This window comes from Aplidium turbinatum, chromosome 1 (genome assembly GCF_918807975.1).
Source record: "Aplidium turbinatum chromosome 1, kaAplTurb1.1, whole genome shotgun sequence".
Taxonomy (NCBI): Eukaryota; Metazoa; Chordata; class Ascidiacea; order Aplousobranchia; family Polyclinidae; genus Aplidium; species Aplidium turbinatum.
Window position 1 is genome coordinate 8383816 of NC_137472.1, and position 21482 is coordinate 8405297.

General features: G+C 38.8%; 1 protein-coding gene across 2 annotated transcripts in view; it reads right to left on the reverse strand.

The window, feature by feature from the left end:
* Positions 1-677: 677 nt before the first annotated feature.
* Positions 678-21482, reverse strand: part of LOC145773916 (uncharacterized) — a 41517-nt gene continuing 20712 nt past the window's right edge. For both annotated transcript variants that reach the window (XM_082585050.1, XM_082585043.1), the window contains 9 exons: positions 11684-11837; positions 9514-9617; positions 8983-9174; positions 6927-7082; positions 4861-4968; positions 4152-4226; positions 3818-3869; positions 2398-2595; positions 678-2070 (listed from right to left, as the gene is read on the reverse strand). In XM_082585050.1, coding sequence (XP_082441176.1) covers positions 1415-2070; positions 2398-2595; positions 3818-3869; positions 4152-4226; positions 4861-4968; positions 6927-7082; positions 8983-9174; positions 9514-9617; positions 11684-11837 — 1695 coding nt within the window. In that variant the 3' untranslated portion in view covers positions 678-1414. The remainder of the gene's footprint in view (positions 2071-2397; positions 2596-3817; positions 3870-4151; positions 4227-4860; positions 4969-6926; positions 7083-8982; positions 9175-9513; positions 9618-11683; positions 11838-21482) is intronic.

Consider the following 21482-nt stretch of genomic DNA (forward strand, 5'->3'; position numbering starts at 1 on the left):
AAGAAGTTTGACGCAAGATTTAATTTCATGGTTAATTTACAATAACTGGGGCACAGACAGGTCCAAGATGGTACATCACCGTCCACTTAATCTAAATCTTCAACCACCGGGTGTAAGCCTGAATACGACAAAAAAGCCTTGTTTAGCTAAGTTAGACGTTTTGTTACCTGTGATTTCGTACACTGCCAAGTTGATGACTGTGGGTTTATTAGATCAGGGGTTGGGAAATGGGTCAGTTTGCCATAGCCTATGGCTCACATAAAATTTTCTGGTAAAGGCCCCCAGACCTTCCGCTGTTTCTCTCATTTTCGATAAACACATGGCCCCACTTTTACAACTCATCACCTGCCACTACATGTTAGGTGCATTAAGTGTTGAAGCATTATGTGGTTCCTATGGAATACATTATTTTCCAAATATGTAGCTGTCATGGCTCTTTAAAAAGGTTCTCGACTTCTGTGACACCAGACTATGCTCCACCTCAGAGATTTAAGTAATGTTGCGTTTTTGAAAGTATATTTGAAAAGACAAAATTTCGGCAAATTTTGTATGCCCCACCCCCTCCAAAAAAAAATACTCTCCTACGGCTATACTCGTTGGTAGGCTACATAGTAAGAAAATAGAGCTTAAATCATTAATTTAGATGCATTGGTTGCCACAGTACAAGCAAGCAAGGATGACCATTGACCAACTTGTATTAACAAAATAATTTGAAAACTAAGAAACGGGAATAAACAAGATGCTCTCCGATATGCAACAACATGGTCCCACGTCTACCAATAGAACTATTGTGGTAGGCAAAAGTACAAAGTACTATTGAAAATTTTATAAGCGCTCTCACCCATAAATACTGTACAACTAGGTCTACTAATATGGGTCTGCTACTATTCGGTGAGAGCCCTATTTGGTAATTTTTTTAGAAAATTATCGGGTACCGTAGCCTAATTATCATTGCCGCTTTTACATCGTTTTAACGTCGCTAAACGTTGAAATAAGACCCTAACCCGTAACCCTATAACGGCAATGATAATTAGGCTACGGTACCCAATAATTAAAAAAAAAAACACCGAATAGGGATCTCACCGAAACGGGCCATTCCGACTAATATAGGCTATTATGATAAAATTGAGAAGCATCTCATAGAAAATATTCAAGAACTTTACACACGAATCGTGTCTTAAGCACCCGGCAACACTGGGCTTCCTTGGTGGAAATATGTGTTAGACCTACCTAAGTTGCTTGCAACAATGGTTAAACTGCGTTTATACAATTTCATCCATTACATTTGATTTAGTTATAAACAAAAACAACATCTAGTTTGATGAATATCTGAGTCGGATTGGCAACCACGAGTCCACTTGCAAACCAGAAGATCAATATTCATCCGCCATGCAACTGTGGCTTTGTCAGTTTCTCATGAAATCGAAGCGGGCTTAAACATATCGTCAAACTTTCCTTTTTTCCTTGGTGTCACTTTGACCCTAGCCTTAGTGCACGAAGGCTTGCTGGGTTTGTCTGCAGCATTACTCAGTGAGGTTTTGGAGAACAAATCGTCGAACTTGTGTTTCTGTGGAAGTTTTCCTCCCAATGACGCTGATGTGCCTGCCAGCCTGTGATTAGTCTGCATCATATTGTTCATCGATGGAACGGTGCTTGCTGCGCCACCTCCAGGCTTAGCACAAGTCTGGTCATCGGAGAGCTGCTGCTTGGTTGAGGCTCTGCTCTCACAAGAACCAGTTTGAAGGCATGTGGTGGAAACATCCGAGTGGTCCAGTGGAGGTTCGGACGACGATGCGCAAGAGAAGAGTTGATCAAACTTGTGCTTCCCAGCAAGCTTAGTACTTGAAGACGGCAAAGTTTCTTTGGCCAGTGCATTCAATGAAGGGTTCTTAGCCTTGTTCGAATTGCGAGGTGTGTTAGTAACAACTCGCAAAGCAGATGTCTTCCGAGATAGGTTAAAAGGGATGGTGGTTTGGCGTGGATCAAGGTTGGCTGATGATTCCATCTTTGATGATGCTGTTGGAGGTTGAAGGGTGTTGTTGGCTGATTTCTTAACTTGTTTCTCATTAGCTGAAATCAAATATATTGAAATCACTTCTACAACACCAACAACAATTATACCTGTACAGCGTAATTAACAAACATATCTGATATGAAGACATTGCACTGGTTGCAGCAATTGGGAGATGTTGCCTGATAAGCAAGAAAAACAAGCATACACATCTTAAAATCCAATAAACGATGGTGCATCATAGCGTACATGTATCATTGAGTTGGGTGCATTCCTTTCCTGGTTTTGAAAGGTTTAAAAGTGAAAACGTTTTCTTTTCAACAAAATTCAAGGTACATTGGATAAGACTGTGACTGACAGTCATTATTATAAGTCATGCCACTTACTGGCTGTCTTCAAATTTTCAACCCGCTTCTTGAGTGGTTTGGGTCTGGCAATCTTAGGAACCTCCTGTTCTTGAGTGATATGTTTTCGTTGGAACACAGGGATGAACTTTCCTTCAGTAGTGATGGGAAACCCAGATGCCTTCAAAGCGCTTTGGTTCAACTTTTTGTCAAGCGAAGGAACCACGTGGGAAGACGAAGCTAAAACGAGATTTCATTAGGACAACGAAACAAACGATGACACTCGGCACATTAGGTTTAACCACATTCGGATCAAGCTATTTTTGGCAGCTAATGGCCTGACGTGTGGACTTATTCCATCCACACTTTAATTTTCTAATAACTTTTGATATAAAAACGTTACGAGGTTGCTTTTTTCGTGAAGTTAGAGCAAAATTATTGACAAACTGGTTAAAATTTAAGTGGACACACATACTCCATCAGTTTTTTGCTAAAGGTATGGACGGAACCCGTCCACCCGAAAAGGGCTAAAGCAGCAGCAGAAAAATCACGTTGCGATGACCGAAACGTTCCTATGTATTACAATAAAAACATAACAGTCTCAACCCAAGCGGCGATGCAATCAAGTCGAAGTGGTGACGAAGACGTCCACATCACAATAAGTACGATGCCATTATGGCACAATCAACACAATGCCTGTGACTGTAGTGTAAAGGTTGCTTCGAGACTAACACAACAGTGACAATCGACTGCAACAATCGTGGTATAACAATCTACCTTAACCAAATCCAGGCCTTTTCACCAGAAAAAGTATTTATTTCAAATGTACAGTAACATGTTATTGCAGAATGCTGTGCATTCAAAACAATCGTTTGCAGTAAAATATTTCAACCAAACATCTGTCTTTGTGGGCCAATCGATGAACATCCAATCGTTTATAGCCTAAGCAAAAATAGCAGTTTCAGTGACGCCAAATTTGTTGAATCACTTGTAATCAAGTAATCAAATCAGTTTGACTACTGTCTACTACTAATCAAGTCAATCTTGTAATCAACAAAAATAGTCGGCTACATAGTCGAGTGGGGCCGTGTCTTTGGCAGGACACTTAAATTTTACTTGTTACCAAACTTGATTGTTTTATTTACTAATTCTCACTAATAGGTTGGCTGCATAGCCGAGCAATAAGAGCCCTGGAACGGCAATCGAAAGGGCGCCGGTTCGACACCGCTCAAGAACATGTGGCTGTGTCTTTGGCAAGACACTTGAAGACATGCCTGAAGGTGGTCACGAAGATTGGTTTTCTTGCCTTCCCGTCCGCCTAATCTAAAACTTTAATCACATGGCGTAATCCTGGGTACAAAACAAAGACAAGGGCTAAAACATGCATACGGAAAAGCAACCCTCAATTTGAGGCATCCAAGTAAACTATTGCATTGACTTTCTGACAAGCAAACGTACAAACCATTATTTGACGTCACATCTTGAGTTGGTGGAATAATGTCTAGGTTAGGAACCTAAACAAAAGACATAAATATTATACACCTTATTCAACACGATACTGCCTGCTTTAGGAGTCAGTCGAACCCTTACAAAGTGTAGTTCATAACGCTAAGGGACTTAGGTCTACCAAGTTCTTTGACATATGTTCACCAGCTGGAATAACAAAATCTTTCTAGTTATATCGGCGTGGAAGATGATGCAAGTGCAATTTAGCAACACAAGCGGCTTTCGTATCAGGTATAAGATACTTTTTCGTAAGTTTTCAAACTAAGTTTTTCTTGTCGATTTCTACCCACCTTTGCGTCTTTTGTTTCCCGTCCTTCTTTTACCTTTCCGCAGATTGTAATAGTTTGTGGGGTCCCAGTCCGGACCTACGAGATTTATAAAGTTACCGCAACACAAACTGCCCACGTGACACCCTGGTCGAAGACACACATAACTTTTCCATACGACCACACTGAGCAAGGTACAAAGGTCATTAGAATGAATTTCCAGATAGGATTTCACATTTGTGTGTATCAGACCAACAAGTATGATGTTACACACAACTACGCGGTGCGCACTGCCAGTGCGTTGTCGAGTCGTCTGCGGCTAAACCAGGCAAGCTTCTGGTTGCAAGGAGAACACGCTGTTTGCAACAAAATGTCAAAGAAATATACAAATTATTATTTATGTTAAAATGATTGATTTTGTATCTTCGGTATAAGACAGCCTGGAAGATCAATCTTGACAGACTTTTGTACTGATGCAATATAGAGGCTTTGGGTCACATCGACACCGGCAAAGATCGCAGAGGAGGAGTTAAGTTTCCGCTTGTTACAGTGTGTTTGCTTGTGAATTATTCCATTCTCAGTTTTGAAACATTTTTAATTAGCAATAAACTTTATCCAAAAAACCTTTACTGACAGATTATAAAGATTAGAGGTTTTTTGTATCATCGTTAAGATTAGAATAAAAACAAAACTCCCATTGTTCGTCCCATTAAATCTCACGTTTGAATTATACCTTTGAGGAGACAGACAAAGACACAGCAGGAATACAAGTAACTCCTGAATAAGTCAAAGGGAGACCGCAAAGCGAACTAAAACTTTGCCGGACGTCTTTCATAAAGTTCTAAACAAGTCAAAAAAACAGTCTATTAACTTTCAGAAACAAAACAAGAATATGCTGCGATATAATGCAGTGAGTGATCCGTCAACCAGATTATCAAAAAGTAGTCGCCTATCTCTGGATACTCCAACATATCTGGAAAAACGAATTTATTTTAATGTGTTAAACTGAATTGTATGACAAAGTAGGTTACATTCTGCAGAAAGTCTGAATGTGCGTACAATACATTGGGGTCAGAAGACTACTAAACTAAAACTCTATAAAACTTGTGAATGTGCGTAACTGAATCTCTATAAAGCGTTGAAAACATCGCAACGTGGAGCATCCCGCTTCTGCACACAAGACAAGCCAGCCACGCTTTCACTTAACACATGAGTCATTCGCCTTATCTTGAAGTAACATGACACGCCGATACGACAGTAGGGTCTACACACTACGCAACTGCTCCCAAACTGGTGCCGCGAGTCCTTCCTAGGAGCGCCGTGAAAGATTGGTTGGTTTTGTATCTTTATCCTCGGACTGACAAAGCCTTGATGTTGTTTCCCATACTTGTAGAGGCTTTTGACACGGGGCCAGTTAGTGAGATTGGCAGAGTGAGAATTCCGACTATTGAAGTGTTGTTGCCAGGGAATTATTCCATCTATTAGGTGCCGCTGAGTAGAAAGCAGTCCTTAACGTGCGTTGCTCAAGCGCACACTCCGAGAGTTAAGCCAACGCCGCTTGATCTTGAAGTTTCGTCGTTCACGAAACCACGCGCTAACCAACTGAGCTATCGCGCGGACGATGTGAAAGTTGTAGCGTTTTTCGTGGTTTTCCCCTCGCGTAAGTGTTGTGTTTTCGTCTATTGCAATGTTCAACCCTAACCTAACCCTTTATTCAACTTAGGAACACTTTTGTAATCATTGAACGCGAGATGCGTGTTGCAGTGTCAAACATTGCACCTCGGTTGATAAAATGTGCATAGAGCAACAAGCAAATGTTTTCAATATTTTGCATTTTTAACAAACAAGATATTTAATTATTCAATATACAGTAAAATTCGCCTATAACGGTACTTCTTGGGGATTACAAAAACTGACGTTATAGCCGAATTGACGTTATAGACAAACTACCGCAAACTATTCCAAAACTGTCTTTTAATTAAAGAAAGAGGTGTATAATCCAGTCAGGTTTACTGTGTAGGTACCACCAAACTGACAAAAGTCACGCACAAAATACAGTAAACAAAGAAATTGTTTAAAAAAAATAACCTACAGCGAAAGGTACAGGAAATTTGCGCGATACAGCTCGTTACATACAGTGGTAGAGAAGTTCATTTCACCTCACCTCGGAATTTCATATTCTTTTGCAAGCTCTGATACGCTTTAGCCTTACCCTTACTTTAGCCTTACTCACTTACGCACTGCACGTACAACTGTTGCTTTGACTTGTTTAAAGGTCAGCTGTAGAGCTGCTTTTTACATGTGATAGTTTTTCACGCGGGAAAAAATTTAATTCAGTTAATTAAAGTCCCTGCCACGAACGACGTAGAAAAATAAAGGGAAGACAATTTGCAAGCAGCAGCGCTAACTGGATTAAAAGACTGACCGTTTGTGGTGAAGGTGATGGCTTAAAGTGACGTTATAAACGAACAAAAGACGTCTGGGGACCAATAAAGGGTGCTGTTACATGCGAATTGACGTTATAGGCGATGCTGTTGTAGCCGAACTACAATGTACGTAAAAGATAGTAATTCTGCCGGGACCGAGCGAAATGTGACGTAATAGGCGAATTGACGTTATAAACGAAGCCGTTATAGGCGAATTCTACTGTAACTTGAAATTTTCAAAAATTTGAATTCATTTGTGAGTGTTTATATATAAGTTTTCGAAGGGCACAGTCAACAAAAAAGTTTGGGAACCACTGCGCTACAGTGTTCTTCTGTAAGGTCGTATAAATTCGAATGAAAGTGTTGTAGATACCTTCTTGATGGCTTGTCCATCGCAACGTGGCATGAACTGTATTGGGCGGTTTCTTAGACAAACCAATGGATAAGTGAAACAATTGAAAGAGATTTGCTTGAAAAGAACACTGCAATAAACCACATCTTCCAATCTTTCTGGCAGGTGATAACCATACTAGAGGTGAATGTACAAAAAAACAAATGTCATAATGCAAGAATGCCTTGTTAATTTTAAATAAATCAGCAGATAACCATTTTAAATAGTTGTCCAAATCCGAGGATGAACGAACAGGTACATCAACTATTTACAGGTCCATTTACTTACATGCTCGTCACCCCTGACAAGCAAATGGTCACCACTAATTCTACATTGAATTCAACATAATGAAGCATCCTACTTTAAAAATTATAGTGTCGTACATAAAATGGGTTAACAGTAGGCCTACAGATCTGAATGTAGATGACAAGCAAGCTCTGGCAACCCTTGTCTTGTATTGAGCAATTGAACACCTAGTATCTGGTATTTGTTGAACTTGAACAAATATATCATATAACCGGAACGCGTCAACTTGTTCACTAAAGTTTACTTAATACTATAATGAATATTTTTGTCATAACTAGGGCAACCAATTTTTTGACCTAAAAACTTGAAATTTTGACTTTATAATTTACAAATTTTGACCTAATTTTGACCAATAACTTTCTTCGTTTGCAACTCAAACGTGAAATTTAGAAATCAAACCGTTAGGTAAGGATAGCTTCTTTTCTATTGAAATATGAGAAAAATGTGGAAGACTCAACGACACCACAGCTAACGAACAGGTAATGGAAGTCACTCAAAAAACTGCAAAAGATAAATATGGAGTGTCTTTAAATATCCCGAAATTACTGAGAGGGTTCTGCAGTATTATACTTCAACATCAAGTAATGTTGCACATTATCGCCTTTGAAGTTTCTGTCTATCGCCAAAATTTTTCCTAAAATAGGGAAGCTTCGCTCTACTGATACAGAAGTTGCTTGAGAGTTCCTCAGCCGGCTATAAAAATGTGGTGAAATATCATCTCGTCCCATTTTCACAATGCACTTGATGCCATTCCTTAAGATTCTTGCTTGAATATATTTTCTAATTTGGCAGCCATCAACATCAAAGGAAACCTCATTTTCTGGTAAGCTTCTTGATTGGTGTAACGGCTGTTTTCCATCTTCTGAATTATATCAAACAGTGCACTGTACTGCTCCTCTATTTCTACAAGGTGAGTAGCTAAATTGGGAGCTTTTGCAGCATCTTGAGCACGCCGCAGCAAGACACCACCAATCCACCATCATGGAAGCCTTCCACAATATTTCTTACTTTTGGTAGACTTCTTGAATAATAGAAAACAGCTTTCAACCAAAGGCCCATCTAGTTACATTTGGCTGTGGAGTTTGGAGGTTGGCCAATGGAAGTCAAATTAGCTCTTCTTGACCTGTTATTAATGGTCACTGCTTTAATCCTGGCAACCAATTCATCAACAGCAGGGTAGCTGGCTAATATTCAATCGTCAGTAGTGGGCGAAACAAGATTATTACCTCGAAATTGCAATAAACCGATTATTACGTCAGAATAGCAACAGAAATTGCAACAAAAAATCAGTATATATATATCTGTGTAGATTTAATAAAATATCAATAGAGAGAAGAAAAACTACGTTAAAAGAAAATTTTGACCTAACCATGAATTTTGACTTTTTTTTTACTTAATAACTTTGAAACCTCTCTTCGTGTCAGCCTGAAATTTAGTTGATGGACATTTTATAAACTTTGAACAAGGCAGAAAAATTTTGACTTTATTGACTTTTGGTTGCCCTAGGCATAACCATTAACCATGCCTACGCTCGGTGTCTTGAAATTTGAATACTGTAGACAGGAAGGCAAAGAAGTCGATGTCTGTGCTCACCTTGAAGCACGTCTGTGAGTGTCTTGACATCAGCGTTGTCTCAATAGGTGAGGAACCAAACTACTTCTAAACGTCGCACTAGCACCACTCAGTCACATGACAATCAATCAATTGCATTACATGTAATCCGCAGACTTACCAAACTTTTCCAATACCCTTTCATCCCCGCATAATCCTTCAACAACGTCCTACTGCCTCCATCACAGGGCATCTCGTGACTTATGTTGACAACTTGACCCTTGTTCATTGTAGGCAGAATGTGACACCATTCTAAATTGATAGCACTTTCTGGTATCACATAGTCTTTGTCATCACGGAATTTATCCAATGCCTGTCGATCAAGACATAAAGTGTTGCATTCTGTCTTCAAATAAACTAACAAGTATTCTAATTGAAAAATTTAATTTTACATTGGAGATTTTCTGTAGCATTAACATTAGCTGTCTACATTCCATAATCTGCGCTTGGGCCTTCTAAAACATACATTCAGACTTCTATTGCAACATCTGATACTGAGGGTTGAATGTGTAGCCTGGCATCTGGGTACAAAAGTCTCCTTTTCGCTAACTTTACAGGAAGAAAGGTCATAACAAAACTCCTTTAATAAATTGCTTGATTACACAAAATATTATACAGAACGTACGGCACCCTTAAGGCTATGATGATATACCTCAGGACATATACCAAAGCATTCCAATCTTGCTGGAGGTGTCCTGATCAGGTAAGGTTTCACTTTCAGTGTCAGCTCACTTTCTCTCACCGTCGCCTCAAAATCTGATTTTATTGGACTCATACAAAATATGTCTGATAACACTGATCTACACGATTTTTCTGGTATGAACTTTGAGAACTGATTTAGGATAATTTTGCGGAGCTGAATCTGAATCTAAGCTCCGATTTATTCTATCACGTCAGGTTTCTAACACTAACCTTTCGCTATAGCACTGCATATGTTGGTGGTAAACGCAACACCAAATCTTCCACTTATGACAAAAATAAAATATTTTTGTTATCATATCTCAAAAACCTGATGTGATAATAAAAATCTGAATTCAGATTTGGATTTAGCTTACAATTTACAAAATCCAAACCTCAAAATCAGTTTACAAAGTCTAAATCGCAGAAAAGAATGCTTTTTTGTATACCAGGGTAATGTAGGCTAAGATGCTGTATATCTCATGACTAGGGCGATTTTTTTGTAACCTAAAAAGTTCAAAAAAGCGACTTTATTTTTGCAAAAAAGTAACCAAAAACTAACTTTATTCAATGAAAACAAGAAAGCGACAGAAAAAGCAGCAATTCAACATAAAAAAAACATTTAAATTAGCTTCAATTTGTGCTTAAATTATAGTTGCAAATTCAAATTACACATATGTAATGTTTTACATTCTCTGGCAGAGTTTCTCTCAATCAAACACTTCAGCTGTTGCAGAGAAAACAAGTGGTTAAATATAGTCAACACAATTTGTTTTATCGAAAAAATTACTTTACGAGTTTTCGGGAATACACGCGATACGAACAAGCATGGGCTCGTGCAAATCTAAAATCCGTACCATAGTTGAAGATGTATTAAAAGTCTTGGCACTAGGCCTATACTACATAGAATGTAAATTCATCTCTACAGTAGCAATTTGAAAGATAAATAAATAAGGGAATTAGGCAAAAAGTATGCGAAATAAAGTGACCTAACAAATGAAAAGTAACCTAAAAACACAAAAAGTGACTTTTGGTAACTTTATAACTTCTTAAATATTGACCCCACGGCCCACAACCATGAAATTGTTAACTGGTACATATTCTTAAGTACTGACCCCCACAACCATTTCTTTTGTTAACTGGTACAACTAAAAAAAGTAACTTTAGCAACAAAAAATCGCCCTACTCATGCCACTAACTGTTACTTTAATTTATCACAAGCTTCCTAAGAGAGTCATATCAAAAAGTACTTTGATCTATAAACCGCATTCACTTCGCTATCTTCAAAATTTGCATCAATCTACAATACTTCAAGAACTCTAGGAATTATATAATATACAATGATCAACAAAAGGCAAAACCACCTTTATCATATTTAAGTAACTGGGTAACTCAGATAGGCTAGGTCTATACGAGAATCATTTTTTCTTCAAGTCAAGAAAAGTCTACCTATAGCTTTTAAAATCTCTTGAACAACGCATGGCAACTAAAATCTTAAATTTTCAGTGGATCTAACCAGTAACCATGGCAGCAAGAAACATACAAAGTCATTCTGAGACCACAAGATTGACATAGCGAAGATTCCATAAGCCTTACAGCAAAGTAAACACTAGAACCTGACCGTAGAATCGACATGGGTGAAAGTGAAGCGGGAGCTGTAATGAAAAAAAAGTGTGGGTTTAGAAAAGCTAAACCATTACACAATGTGAAGAAGCCCGGAAAGTTCTTCCTGGCTATTGTGGAAGCTATATTAATATGGTTGACGAATCGCAATTGCTCGTTGTAGGCCTACTTGGGAGTGCTCAGCCTTGTTCTGATAGCCAGAAAAAACACTTCCTTCTTCACAATGTCCTTCCCTAGCACTTGCTAGTGCGATACTGACAAGCCCAAACTTCATGGGTGTCTATCACTGTCAATTCTTGGTACAATCAGCTGCCGAAAAACCATTATAATACACAATTATTAAGGAAGAGAAGCGTAAGCTGTCAGAAAAAAGCGTAGGTTTTGAAAACTGGAAATTAAAAGTTTTTCCCTGTCGATTCTATTGTCAGGTTCTAGTGTTTACCTTACAGCAAAATATGTTATCTTTATACGGTAAAATGCGACATTACCTTATCAGTAGCAACACAAGAACTTCAACTTACTAACAGCTTCCATTCTCCCATGGCAGGAAAGAAACTCTTTGTTGCAAACTAAGACACTTCCAACCTGATTCCATTGTGGACTCAATCGAAATTTCAAAGTGTAAATGATACAACGTTCCAAAACAAAATTCCTAGCATGAGTTGCTTGAATAGGCTGTGTAATGAATCATAAAAATATTTTATGAATGGATATACTGAAGTAGGGGTGTTTAATTTCGATTATTTGAATATTCAAAATTCGAAATTTAATTTGTTTTCGATTTCCGAATTTCGAATATCACAACTATTCACCAAACTGCAAAATGAGATTTTATTGAAAGAAACGACATGAAAATTCGCTAGAAAACGCGAAAAAAGGCCATGATAATTTGTGAAAAAAGAACACAAAATAACGTCTACAGCTCCAGGCCCATGTTGGTGTTTATAAACACAAGCCGATCGACATGGTCACCCGTCAGTCGGGATCTCAGCTTCGTGAAGGTCAGGCCAGTTTTTGAAAACGATCGCTCCGCTGGAGCCGAGGTCGCTGGGATACCAAAAACTTCAAGTTCATTTTCACAGCGAGCGATTCACTGCCGCGACATTTCACTGCAGAGTGCAGAGGTTTCGACTCGAAAGCGACATCGAGTATGTTTGCAAGCGCATAAAGCTAAACGCACACTCCGTCTACGTAGCAAACTATGTTGTTTTTGGGTGCATTCAACATCTGATGACATTGAATCGACACAAAATGGTAGATTGTTGCTGTCCCAGGCAACAAAATCAGTCATTTTTACATTGATTCAACGTCTGCAGACATTAAATCAATGTAAAAATAACAGATTTTGTTGTCTGGTGTTGGATTGTAGCATCGCAACTCGTTCATAGTGATTATTTATCGCGAAGCTGTTGCGGTTTGCATTCAAAAAGTGTTTTCCTGCTGCCGATCGGTAGTTCATCTATTGTTTTATGTATCAATATTCAATATATACAGCATAAAAAGTTGCCCCCACACAGAAATATGCGTGGGGGCCTGGCACCCACGCAGGCCCGTAGCCAGCCGGGGGCCAGGGGGGCCTCGCCCCCTTGAAAAAAATTTCTCCCCCCCTTGGCAAAATCTCAACATTTTCAAGCAACAGCTACAATAATAATGATTTTGCCCATTTAAATTTTTTCGCCCCCCCCCCTAAAAAAAAGTTGCCCCCCCTTGCTCTGCGGTCTGGCTACGGCCCTGCCCCCACGGCTTAGGCGCCTATGTATTCGGTAAAAAATGAATAAAACTGCGACAAAGCTCAGCCCACACTTTCTGCTATTGCACAACCTAGCTATCTTCATTCTTGAAAGAAATTTTTAAAATTTGGCATTAAAAATGCCAACCTGGCATCCCTGGTGCAGGACTGGCCGTTGGACCCGCGAGAACGGTAGCCACTTTAACAAGTAGAAATTCTGCCACTGAAATTGATTAGAATGAAACCGCCAACCAATCAGAACATGTTATAAGAGGCTACCGTCCAATTGTGACCTTTCTAGCACTCAGCCAGAGAGTTTTAATGCTTGTTTTGAACTTTATTTGGTAATTACAGAAGAAAAAAGAGCAATAGCAGTGGTGGGAATCGAACCCGCGTCAATAAAATAACTACTATCTAGCCTTAACCCTAACCCCTAAGCCAGAGGCGTGCAACTGTTTATGGCAATGGGCCACAACGTACAATTATAATGATGCTGAGGGCCAGTCTATCGAAAGCACATGAATTTATATAAACAATTTATTTAATGGAAAAGTACACACAATCAAGTTTCACATTGAGTGAGTGATTAATGAGGTGTCTGATATCTTCTCTGTCCAGAGATCTAAACACTAATTAGCAGAGTGTTTTGCACAGTAGTGTCGCTTGATATTGTACTCTTTCATTACTGCTATACAGTAGTGTTTTGACAAATCAGGCAAACAACATCTTGATTGTGTTGAACAACGAAGTAATTTATACACCACTCATTGTTGAACTTCCGCCTTTCATAATCAACCTTCCTTTTCTTATTTGTAGACATTTTTACTATGCTAAGCTTTTTGTAGAATAAATATTAATATATTCACCACACTGCACCCATAAAGTAAGATTTATGTTACTGAATCATTGCCAGAAGAACAATGCGGTTTTCTACAACGCTTACTAATGACGTAACAATAATGCTAATGATGTAATAATGCTAAAAGTCAATAATGTTAATGATGACGTTACAAATAACAACATCCTCCGATCTAACAGTGAAAAGTATTTAAAAATAATGGATACTTGATGAAGAATGTGCGGGCCACGTAAATGGGTACCGCGGGCCGTGCTCTGGCCCGCGGGCCGTATGTTGCACGCCTCTGCCCTAAGCCAACCAGCTGACAGAAAATCCATCACTTGATTTGCTTTGTATCATCTTCTTTTCGCTCTTTTTCACGTCATAGAAAACGTAGCTAGTCATAGAAAACGTAGGTTGGCGGTGCATTCTAATCAATTGCAGTGGCAGAATTTTTCCTTGTTAAAGTGGCTACCCGCGAGAACGTGTGATAGTCACGTGATCGACGATGCGCATGCGTCGAAGTCTTTTTTCGCTTGCAAAATGCGATAAGACAGATTTCGCGCCACTCGCGTTACTTTCAACCGCGTTCAGCCGAAAGGGCTGCTATAATTTCGAATATGTCCGATACGAAAAACGAATTTCGAATATCACCTTAATCGAAATTGAACACCCCTATACTGAAGAATATCAGAATCTGAGCATAAAATTTGAAATATCTCCATTGAAAAACTATAGGTTGATATAACTCCGTGACACAAATCATCATCAACAGTATCATAGCCGATGCGGCCTTTGATGTACTAGATGCTCAGTTCGTAAATTTTTCCAGTGTTCCCTTTGTCGCACAGTGTCCCAAAGTGTTCTTGGTTGGCTGATTGATGTACTGTATTGAAATTGGATATAAATGTTGTTCGTTGTCTGCCACGAGCACGTTTCCCGAGAAGGCGGCCGCTTAGACCAGTGGTTCTCAACCTTTTTGTCTTGGTGGACCCCTTTTGGTGCCTTCGAAGCGGTCGCGGACCCCTAAAAAATTCTATTTGAAATTTTGCTATATCGCGTCTCCTTATGTAATCATATGTTGCATAATGTTAGGCCTACATAAGTTTCGAAGCAACACACTTAGAAGAATTTGCTCTATTCGCAACGTAATTGATGAGATTGACGAAATTATGTTATGACTTATGAACTATACGTTGGCACACAGGATCAAACATCAGTAATTTATATGTTCATTTGATGTTTTTCTACAAATTTTATCTAAAGTTAATAGAATACTTGCGACCGTTACAAAGAAATTTTTATTTGTAATCAATATTAGTTCGTTATAATCGCAGTCATTGCAAAACTTTGAGTGGTGATAGACTGCTGACTAACGTTTGCATTTCTAAGTTAATCATTGATCAACAACCTGATGTATCAAAAGAATCAAGTTAAACATAGCCTTATATTTTTAGTTAAAAAACCAAACCTTTGTGCCACGTCCTTTGAGATTTCAAACGATGCACCAGTGCGTTGCGACTTACGGTTTGAGAATCACTGTAGGTTAATACATAAACAAAGCACAAGCAATTTTTAAATTTCGTAATTTATCAATAATGCTGAAAACTCGGAAACTTTCGCGGACCCCCTGAAATCGCTTCACGGACCCCTTGGGGTCCGCGGACCCCCGGTTGAGAACCACTGGCTTAGACAGAGATTTTCGAAATCTTCTTTTCTGATAATGTGACCGAGAAATTTGAGTTGCCTTTGAGTTATGTTGTTCAATAGTTCCTTGTCTTGATGTACCTGGTTTAAAACTTCTGCATTTGTGATGTGATCAGTATATGAAATCCTGAGCATTCTCCTGTAAAACCACATTTCAGCTGCTTCAATGTTACGCCTAGTTTCTGTGTTGAAGGTCCATGTTTCACAACCATACTGGAGAACAGACCACACTAACACTTTGAGAAGTCACAAATAGGGACACAAATAGGGATGGTTAAAAACGTTTTTTCTTACTCGTTTAATATTTGTTTTTTATCTGTTTTATATCATCATCATCATAATCCATCGTCGGTTTGTTCCCCACTAGTGGGGGTGGCCGATTGATTTCGCGCAGCAATTGTTTTAATCCCTTTTCTCCATTTCACCCTGTCCCTTGCATCTTCCTCCTTCAGTACGACTTTTTTAAATTCATCCTTCACTTGTTGTTTCCACGCTCTTCTTGGACGATTGCGTTTCCTCTTCCCATCCACCTTTAGATCTAGTGCCTTTCTAAGAAAACTTCCTTCCTCCCTCCTTATCACATGTCCATACCATCTTACTCTATTTGCCCTTGCCAGTTGGTCTATGGTCTCTCTCATCTCTAGCATATCCAACAGTTCTTCAGTCCTTTTTTCCCTTCTTGTTTTCACCCCACACATTGCTCTCACCATTGACCTTTCCGTTCTTCTCAGGATTGCCAGTTCACTCTCTCTCAATACTACCCATGTCTCGCTACCATATAGCATTGCAGGCCGCACACAGCTCCGATATACTTTTCCTTTCATCCTTAGTGAAAATTTTCTGCCATACAACATTCCCCACATTCCCTGAACTTTGCCCAGCCCAATCTTGCCCTTGTTGTCACCGCTGCTTCACATCCACCACTTCCATTTATCCGATCACCCAGATAACAGAAGTCTGTCACTATATGTTTTTTTTTATCCATTTTATTTGTTTTTTCATCTATGTTTTTTGATTTTATGTTATTTCCAATCGTTTTTTTACACATTTTTTTAAGTAACGAATGTTTTCATTTATCATAACAAAGAACTGCAAAAGTGGTAAATCATAGCTGCTGAATAACTTATTACAAATTAGTTTGCTGTAATTTTGACTAATTTCTGTAAGTCAGAAGTGTTGCCGCATGCTCAGCAAGTGGTACCAATGAACCACCAAACTTCAAGTGCTACCAAACATGAGGACTGTTCGAGTGTTCGGTCCCAGTACTCCAGTAGTGACCATGTTAACAATCAACCCTTTTGTTACTTGTTTTCTTTTTTTTTATTAGTTTATTTCATTCCTGTCATTGCATATGCATATAGCCTATTGGGATGAGTAGATGATGTTCTATAAAGTCAAATTGGTGAATTCGCAGTCTAGTCGACTGATACAAGTTAACATTGACAAAAAAAAGTAGAGAGTAGGCTACTACACTAAATCGGAAAATTCAAGTTTTTTCAATCTAAATCTTAGCTAAAACTAAAGAACAGAACTGGATATAAACAAACACAAGTTAAGTTTGTATTGCAAGAGATGTAATTGAGTCGTTCATATCAAGTACAAACTGATGTGGCTTTGATACCTGTCAAAAGATATTTCATTTTTTGGATATTTTGATGCAGTATCTGTACCATGGCACAGACATTGTGAACATGAATCAACTCATTACACCGATGTCAACCATTGTTCAAATTAAATTATTTTTGTTGTATTCACTCCTCTAATATCAACTTATAAGTTACAAAGTAATGGGATGGTTATGAAAACATGCAAGGATGACCTACGAGATTCAAGCAACATCTAGTCAATGTCTAAGCAAATCTACTGTACATAATTCGAGGGTTAAATAACAGAACGAGCCAAGTCACCCAAAAGCAGTTTTGAGAAAATGGCATTTTAAAATTTTAATTGTAAAATGAAATATGAATTTTGCTGTATGGGGATATTCAACTCTCACTGATTAATGTTATCTCGCAACAGCTAAACGATCATTTTTGGGGTACTTGCGTTATTCTTTACAAGTGACAACGTTCAAGAAAAATTGCATTGGAATCGTAAATCGTAATACGGTAGCCTACTACAGTTTTTAGTAATTTAAAATGAGCAGTCAGTTCTGAGAAACCTGTTCAGGCTAGAACTTAGCTCTTTCTGTCAGTAAAAATACAGGGCTTGAGAAACACTTTCCAGTATCTAACCACAAAACATGCAAAAATGGACTTAGCTCATTCTGTTATTTAGCCCTCGTATATTAGGGTGGAGTGAAAAAATTTTATTTTTCAAATCACAAAACATGGGGTCTGTATACAGGCCAAATGACCCAAAACAGATTTTAAAAACATTTTTTGGGAGTAGCTGTCAATATTGGCAGCGCTACCACCACCTGGTGGCCACGAGCGAGCAAAAATTCTCGAATACACCATAACTTTTGATACACAGATGCTAGAAGGTTGGTTTTGGTGTCTATAGATGCATAATACACATGCTTATATCCATAGGCGTCGAAATAGGGTGGGCAGGGTAGGCGACGCCCACCCTGCCGTGAAACGAGGGTGGGCAAAATATGTTTCGCCCACCCTGTTTTCATGCCACTTATGAAGTGTTCGTTACAATTATTTCCGTTTTTCTTAAACGCTGGACTATCCAACCAACTGCAGTGCAACTTCTTGTTTTACGCTATGTCTCTCGCTAGGTATCCGACAGAACAAAGCAATTCCGTAACAACGCTGCGTGGAAAAACGGCGGTTCGCACTGCATTGTTGTTGCTACGGCAACTGCCACAGCTGGCAATTCCTGGTGAGAGAAAGCCACGTTTAATCTTTTCTCCAAATTTGCGTCGGCAATTTGATCTTTTCTCCGAATGGTCTCACTTTCGTTACGTCACAATCAAACTTCAGTTCCCGGTCAGCGTAAAGGAATGTGAATATGACATCATAATGAACATGACAATAAAATAACCGATATAAACTAAAGACGTACTAAAAACAATCGCTTTTACAAATGCGGCAAATCCGAAGGCGCCACTTTAAAGATAACAGGTCACAACAGGTCACGAGTCACGCGCTTTTTAGGCCGCAAAGGAAAACATAAAAGAAGTTTGTTTAGTTTAGCAGCGCTCATAAGATCGCAAGATGCAAGAAAGAAAACATCCAACCTATTAAAGCTTAATTGCTGCAGCGACGCTAAACGCAGTCTTTGTGAGAAAGACTAACCACACTTTTCGAAATTAGCGTCGGCAATTGCCGAGGTGATTGTAAGGACAACAAGATTGCAAGAAAAAACTAATTTTCTTAGACTACACCAGACTAGAATGTTGATTCAATCTTAGGATTGCTGGATGTTTTATTTGGGTTACTTCCTACTTCGCCGGCGCTTAGACACGTGCCCAGCTGGGAGAATCTTTTATAAAAATATCACCCTATAATTCAGGCCTCGAAACTGAAGGCGGCCATCGCCGCGATTAACCTACAAAAACCGACATGTTGTCCGCCGGGTCTCGCCCTTCCGTCGGCCGCATTTGTCCGCCATGAAGTTCCGAGAAAATTTTACACAAGCGGCCTTTTAAATAAAGTAGTAGTACTTTGCCACTTATAATCACAAACGTATACAGTATATACATATACATATAATCACAAAGGACTAGAAAAGAGTTAAAGCACTCGATAAATCACAAAACACCCTGTATATGCTTGAATTGTTAACATTATTGATTGACCAAGCAGCTGATGTCTGACGATAAGCTAGATGCAAGTGACATCACAATACACTTTATTAATGCGATAAATTCAGTCTTCAAAATTAGCGTCGGCAAATGGCGCATTAGCGTCGGCAATGAAAATGCCGAGTCCACACGAGCGCTTGTAATGTTAGGGTTAAACATTCCTCCCAGTCGTTATGGCACAGCATAGATTTATTCCCTAGTCAACACCCTGATGGATCTTTATGAAAAAAAAGAGGCCTGTGGAGTGGTATCAAAGCCCGAAAGCCGCAAAACGTGGACGCTTTATTGCGAACGGCAAAGACGATATAGATTTACAGCCAAGCTATGAGCCTCTTGATGTGTCTGATTCCAGTGATGACGCGACAACCTCGTGCTCCGATACAGCATCTGATGATTCCGATTCTGACAGCTAGTTCTTTATCAAACAGACTTTGTGTTGTTCGCAGTATCCCAATTGTGCCGAAATTATGTTAGTGTATACGTAAATCGAGGCAATCTTCTCGCAGGGAGCTATTAATTTGTTACCTGTATCTGGTTGAGCAATTTACGTTATTTTATGATAATTCAACGTTGCTGGATGTCGAATTAATGTAAAGCAAACGTAACTTTCTTACTGGGCATTGTTGTTACGCAATATAACCGAGCGGAAAAATTAAATCAATTTGTGCTGACTCGAACGTTGAATCAACCCAAAATTAACTTACTTTTCCCCGTGAGTTATTTAACGTGAATTCCTGCAACAGCGTGCCACGTGCGTATCTTGTAGCTCGCTTTATCGCTACTTTTGGCATTATTACATCACAACAAATCAAACAGTGCGGTCCTGATAGACTACTCTAGTATATTTTTCGCTTCTGCCGAAGTAAAAATGTGTGTCGAAGTTCCGATGGCCGCCATGTGCTTGTGATTGGCCGCCGAACAGCTTGCTTCAGTCGGACACGTTTGGCCGCCGGAAAAAAAAGGTGTTTCAGGGTCTGCTATTTGCATTGATTTAACTCCAATAGACGTCAAATTATTGTAAGCATCTACTCCTTGTTGCGCCTCGCTTTCCGTTATCTCGTCCAGCTGATACAGCATCTGATGATACCGATTCTGACTAGTTCATCAAACAGACTTTGTGTTGCTCGCAGTGTCCCAATTGTGCCGAAATTATGTTGGCTTATAAGCTTACGTAAATCGAGGCGATCTTCTCGCAGGAAGCTATTAATATGTTACCTGTACCTGGTTGAGTAATTCACGTTATTTTATGATAATTCAACATCGCTAGATGTCGAATTCATGTAAAACAAACGTAAATTTCTTATTGGGCATTGTTGTTACGCGATATAACCCGCCGGAAAAATTAAATCGATTTGTGCTGACTCGAACGTTGAATCAACCCAAAATTAACTTACTTTCCCCTCCCGGTAAGTTTTTTAACGTGAATTACCGTAACAGCGTGCGTATCGCGTTGCTCGCTTTATCACTACTTTTGGTATTATTACATCACAACAAATCAAACAATGCGTTCGTGATAGACTACTCTAGTATATTTTTCGCTTCTCGTTTTACATGTTATAGTACAATCTTTTCCTAATAAATATTCACAGTAATTGCCGAGGCAGTTTCAAATTTTGCCGTTTGGCCTCGGCAACGTTTTTGCCGAAGTAAAAATATGCTAATTTCGAAGACTGAACCATTGCGAATTTGCAAACACACATTCAATGAAATCTGTTTGAAAACTCTTGCCCACCCAGAATTCCTCTCTTCTAAGAAAAAATCGACGCCTATGCTTATATCTACTCTAAGAGACATGTTTTCTCTAAAACATTTTTAAATTGTGTTATTAGCAAAAAGTGATTTTAACGAATTTGACTAATCATTTGTAAGTGGAATTTACTATGTAGCCTACTGTAGTGTAAGGCCCTGGTATGCTGGATTGCTGGTACAATGTTGTATGTGTACTGTGTAGGAAATGTAATATACTTGTTGAAGTTGAGTTTTATATAATTAATTACAACTTTTTCAATTTAACGTTTTTTGTAATCAGTATATATCACATTATATTTAATCATAAACCCAATACGGTACTATTCAATTGGCAATTAATAACATTTTAAATTTCAATCAAATTCAAATTATTTAAATCAATAACATTTTAGATTCTCACAATATACGGTAGTTTACTAATTTACTGTGATAGCAATATTCTTAACATTAGCTTACTAATTGTGAAGAAAGGGGCGTTCTTCCCGGCTATCAGCACAAGGCTGAGCACTCACTAGTACAGCGAGCAGCTGCGATTCGCCA